Consider the following 5,688-nt stretch of genomic DNA (forward strand, 5'->3'; position numbering starts at 1 on the left):
AAGTTACAAGCTAGTTTGCAAGGAGGTTATGAAAACGTTGGCCCTGAAGCAATTGATTATAAAAATTTTAGAAGGAAGGTGGGAAACATTATAGGTGACAAGGATGCACAGCTGGTTGTTGACAAAATGAACATGAGGAAAGATGAGTTACATAATTACACATTTGAGTATAAATGTGTTGATAGTGTGTTAAACGCAATGTTTTGGGCGGATGAAACCGATAAGTTATATTACAAGGAGTTTGGAGATGTGATATCATTTGATGCTACATTCCGAACAAATAAGTATGCTCTTATACTCATTACACATTTTTTTTTATTTAAATATGAATATTGATGTTTTTTTGACTTTGTAATCAATGTTGAATTTGTTTTTAATTACCTTTTTGATACAGGTATGGAATGATTTTTGTGCCGTTTACAGCCATTGATAACCACAAACGTTCAATAAACATTGGGGCAGGTTTGTTAAGCAACGAGTCAATAGAATCTTATTGTTGGTTGCTCGAAGCTTTTTTGAAAGCACATGTAAAACACCCTCAATTAGTGTTAACAGACCAAGATCCAGCAATTCTACAGGTCATTGAAGCAATATTTCCTACTTCTAATCATCGTTTATGTATGTGGCACATTATGAAAAAACTACAAGCCAAGGTGTGTATATTTTGGTCTACGTTAACACGCAACATGTTTTATTCATCAATGATTTACATAGTTTACATATTTTTAATAACGATTAGCATACATATTGTTTATTCATAGTTAATCTTATAAATTTCTATTTTTTTTAGGTTTCAGCCAATTTTTTGAAAAACACTGATTTTCGAAAGCGTTTTACGAAGCTTGTTTGGAATGTCTATATCGAGCCTGAAGTGTTTGAATCAAGGTGGAAATTGCTTATGAGAAAATTCAAACTACAGGACAAAAGATGGTTCAAAGACATGTACAGGGATCAAAAACTTTGGATTCCAGCCTATTTTAAAGACATGCCACTACACGGTCTGATGAAAACTACTTCAAGGTCTGAAAGCGTGAACTCATTTTTTAATAAATACTCCAACTCTGGTAATTTGCTTATCTATTTCATGATGAACTACGACACCGCAATTGGAAAGCAACGAAATGCTCAACAGAAACTAGAACATGATACAAAAAATGCAAAGCATGAAATGACGCTTCCAAGTGGCTTACTAGAACATGCAGCTGCGGTTTACACTAAAAATATTTTCTATGAGGTCAAAAAGGAAATATTTAAAGCAGCCTAGTACTGTTCTATCGACAGTGTTGAAAAGATTGATGGGTGGCAAGTTGTTATGATTACACAAACGGATAAGGGCAAACAGTTGAAGATAAAATGCAAGGTTATATTCATCGTTTAAACGTTTTTCATTAGTCATCATACAAGTATATTATATCATTATTTTTAAATTACATATATTTTTTTCAATATTATGCAATAACCACCAACTAATATGTTACTTCAATCAGTTACTAACATACATTATTTTTATTATATAATGTAGGTTGAACTAAATTTGCCTGAAAAAGAAGTTAAATGTTCATGCAATCACTTCATACATACTGGCATTTTGTGTCGTCATATTTTTGCTGTATTGAAAAACAACCATATTGAACAGATTCCAGAGTGTAGTGACAATGAACATGGTTTGGCATGCGGAATTAAAGCTTGCACAATTGAACATGGTGATTTGGGTGTTTAAGAGATATATTGAATGTATATGGTGTTACAAAAAAGATCTAGATCTAGACTACATAATTAACACACACTTACACACTCACTTCTACATCTCTCAAGCACACCTCTACAAGTGGTATGAACCCACTATTTATAGAGGTGTTTACATGTCTCTCTCTCATTCTCTAACAAATGGGTCTAAAGGCTAAAGCACCACATGCAAGTGGGTTTTACAAAAGTCAAACATTTACAAAGTCATGAATGAATAACTTTGCACCCCAATATTCTCCCCCTCAAAGTTAGGAATGAATGACCCACTTCAAATCTTCCAAAATCAAGCACTACGCGGTTCGAGCCTCAAACGTGACACATGTCGAAACGAACTTCAATCTTCAATTCTTCCATGACTCTTCAATTTGGGCTCTAGGATGTGAGACGATACAAACCAAGCAGCAACGAATGATTAATTCCAAATAATCACCCAAAAGTTGCACATAAAAACACACCCCAAAAATCTTCAATAATTCCAAACCCATTTCGAATACATCACTTCTGAACTTCCAATTGCATCATCTCGTAATCTTCAAAACTTCAAGATCACTTCGGTCTTCAAATCCGCGTAATATGAAAAATTCAAGTTCGAATTTTTATATAAAACTTCTCCCCCTTTTTATAATCGAAATTTGATTATAAAACTCCAAAGGAAAAAGAACGTGCTCTATTTGGAATTTTTCATGTCAAAACTCCCCCTTAACATGTGGCATAAACAATGTGCTTCAATCCGAAAAATCCAAAAAATATTGAATTTTTAGCTTCGTTCACGGATCGCCTTTGACAAAATTTCTCAAAAATGGGTAGAAATTGTCAATTTTAAAATTCTGCAGTGACCCGTTGCGCCAAAAACAGCCAAATATGCGAAACACACTCCCATTTGCGAAACTAGGTAGAATGTGTAAATTCGCACAAACTGCAGGGACCAGATTTGAAAATTCTGCAATTTCAGCATTTTATGACCCCATTTGCGAAGTTGGATATAAACTGTCAAAAATGCGAAACTACAGGTACTCGTTTTGACAATTTCTGTATGTTCTTCAAACTTGCGAAGTTGGGCAACTTGTGTTATTTCTTGACAAGAGCAGGGACCAAATGCGAAATTGTTAGCCTTCTTCCCCAATTCGCATTTTACTGTAAAATTCTTTATGGTCTTTCCCAAATCATTCACATCTTAATGTTTCGCATGTTTAACTCACCAAATGCGAATCATAAATGAGATGAATTCGCATTTTGACTCCAAAACAAAACTCCAAATGCGAAATCAATGTTAGCTCTTTAACCAAATGCGAATGAAACACTTTTCTATCAACCTCAAATGCGAACTCGATTTTAGTCTCTGTAACCAAATAAACAAATATGCGAACTCGTCTTTGATCTCATATGCGAACTCAAAATTGAGACCCAGATGCGAAGTGAAACAACCATTGCAGATGCAATTTCAAATGCGATCCCAAAAAAAAAACAGCACACATCAAAGCCTTATGCGAACTGTAATTAATCAAACACAAATTCGCATCATCAAAAACTTTCGCACATCGACCCAAGATATCCCAGTCGATTACTTTTCAATACTCACCATTTGATCGATTGATTTCAAATCAAAATCAAATACCTCTTGACTTCGCATCGCATATTTGTTCTCAGTTTCAAAATCACCGGTTTTTGCTTTATCGATTCATCGACTACAATCATGCGAACTTTATTCCTCAATTCCAAAATCGACTCCAATCACACAAATGCGAACCCAATTTTTGATCTTTTCACATCCTCCTTCAATTGCTTCATCTGTTCGTTCTTAACATCCATCCAAATCATATGAATCATTAGAAATCAAAAGTAATTTTTCGTCATCTGTTCATCAATCGATTGTCGATCCTTCGCCTTTCATTCACCAATGATTCTTTTGCTATCAATAACAGTTCTTCCCAAACTCATCGACATCAAGAACAAACACATCGACTATCAATTCCAAATCCAAAAGCAATCCTCAGTCACAATCGATTCTAACTTTCAGTATCAATTCTATCCAAAATCAATTTTGACTCGAAAAAAAATCGATTTTGATTTTTCTTAATGTCTAACCATTCAATTCCAGAAGTGAAATTGATTCAATAATCAAGACAATCGATCAAATGAATCATGACTAAGAAGATCGATTCTGTTTAACAAGTAACACATCCGATTCATAAATTGAATCATGATAAAGAACTAAACAGTATAATAGCAACAATCGAGACTCAAGATCAAGAAATCGATTACGATTTTCAGCCAATCAACCGATTAACAAACATTGAAACAACGAGGTTGAAGAATCACAAGCCATCACACAATCAGATGAGTTGAAGGTACAAGTGAGATATGCGTGTGTATAAGTCGATTGACGAACAAGATTTTCAAGTGAATCGTATTTCTTTCAGATTTTTTTAAATGGACGATTGGGCCTAAATGATTTATCAATGAACAGTAACTGATTTGTGATTTGGATTTACGAATTGGATCTGGGCTCAAATGATTTAATTGAATATTAATTGATATACGAAAGTTCTTGGGCTCTATGATTTAACATGAACAGTAACAAATCTTTGAATTGGGCTCACGATAAGGATCAAATGAATTTTAGATCAATGAAGAGTAGACACAAACTTGATTTCGTTTTTAGTGAGAATTGATCAAAAAAAAATTTGTTGGATCATCAATGGGGTTTTTTCAAGAAAAATGTGATCCAACGAGTCAAACGATCATGAATCAAGAACGTAACGCACAAATTCAATGAAATTAAGAGAGATCAAAGAGAGAGACTCACCAAAATTGATCAAATTGTGACAAAAATTACCAAACCGAGAATCGTTCTTCAAAAATCACCTTGATCTTGAAGACCCGCTCTGATACCAATTGTAGTGACAATGAGCATGGTTTGGCATGCGGAATTAAAGCTTGCACAATTGAACATGGTGATTTGGGTGTTTAAGAGATATATTGAATGTATATGGTGTTACAAAAAAGATCTAGATCTAGACTACATAATTAACACACACTTACACACTCACTTCTACATCTCTCAAGCACACCTCTACAAGTGGTATGAACTCACTTCTACATCTCTCATTCTCTAACAAATGGGTCTAAAGGCTAAAGCACCACATGCAAGTGGGTTTTACAAAAGTCGAACATTTACAAAGTCATGAATGAATAACTTTGCACGCCAACACAGAGCAGTATATTCTAAGAAGATGGAGAAGGGATGCAATTTCCAGCCATTTGCTTGTCATGAAACATGTTGCCATGGAAACAGAAGATGACACCTTTAAACTTCTAACAGAGGCATACATCAATATTGAATACTGGTTAGATCATTTCAAAAGAAGCAAAGAGAAATTGTTGGAATTTGTTGAAAAAACACGTACGTTGAAGCAGGCAGCAATGGAGTTTGGCAGTTCAAACCAAACATCATCTGATAACGATGAAGAAGAAATTATTCGGATGCTTGGAATACGCAGCATTCCTGATGAAATAAATATCCATCCACCTGCATCTATACGTACCAAAGGTAGTGGAACTAAGAAAAGAATGGTTAGTGCTATTGAGAAAGCCGTTGCAGCTGTAAAGAAAAAAACCAGAATGTGCATAGGTTGCAATCAATATGTTAACCATAATTGGAGGACTTGCAAAGTAAGACTTGCACGAGAGTCAAAAGCAGCTTAAAATTGCCCAGTCGTTTTCCCAATAGATTTTACTTTTCTATTACATTTATGAATAAGGATATGTTTCTATGATTTAGTAGGTTATGTTATCTTAAAACACTTTCATTATTTTTAACGTTTTGTTTTATTCATCGATGAATAATAGCAATGCCAAATTTGGTAATGTTAACAGATTAATGATATTATCTGGAATTTAAACCTCTTTTATTAGATTAAAACAGTTCGCACTTACTATAGA

General features: G+C 34.2%; 2 protein-coding genes across 2 annotated transcripts in view; both read left to right on the top strand.

Moving 5' to 3' along the window:
- The window catches only part of LOC111903415 (protein FAR1-RELATED SEQUENCE 5-like), a 3,132-nt gene extending 1,434 nt beyond the window's left edge, over positions 1-1,698 (top strand). The window contains exons 2-5 of the mRNA XM_023899191.3: positions 1-284; positions 395-653; positions 791-1,360; positions 1,523-1,698. The exon at positions 1-284 is cut by the window's left edge and continues 548 nt beyond it. Coding sequence (XP_023754959.3) covers positions 1-284; positions 395-653; positions 791-1,264 — 1,017 coding nt within the window. The 3' untranslated portion in view covers positions 1,265-1,360; positions 1,523-1,698. The remainder of the gene's footprint in view (positions 285-394; positions 654-790; positions 1,361-1,522) is intronic.
- Positions 1,699-5,016: 3,318 nt separating this feature from the next.
- LOC122195334 (uncharacterized) lies at positions 5,017-5,451 on the top strand. Its single transcript, XM_042897146.1, has one exon. The coding sequence runs from the start codon at positions 5,017-5,019 to the stop codon at positions 5,449-5,451; it is 435 nt and encodes a 144-aa protein (XP_042753080.1).
- Positions 5,452-5,688: the final 237 nt, after the last annotated feature.

The sequence above is a fragment of the Lactuca sativa genome, chromosome 8, assembly GCF_002870075.4.
Source record: "Lactuca sativa cultivar Salinas chromosome 8, Lsat_Salinas_v11, whole genome shotgun sequence".
Taxonomy (NCBI): Eukaryota; Viridiplantae; Streptophyta; class Magnoliopsida; order Asterales; family Asteraceae; genus Lactuca; species Lactuca sativa.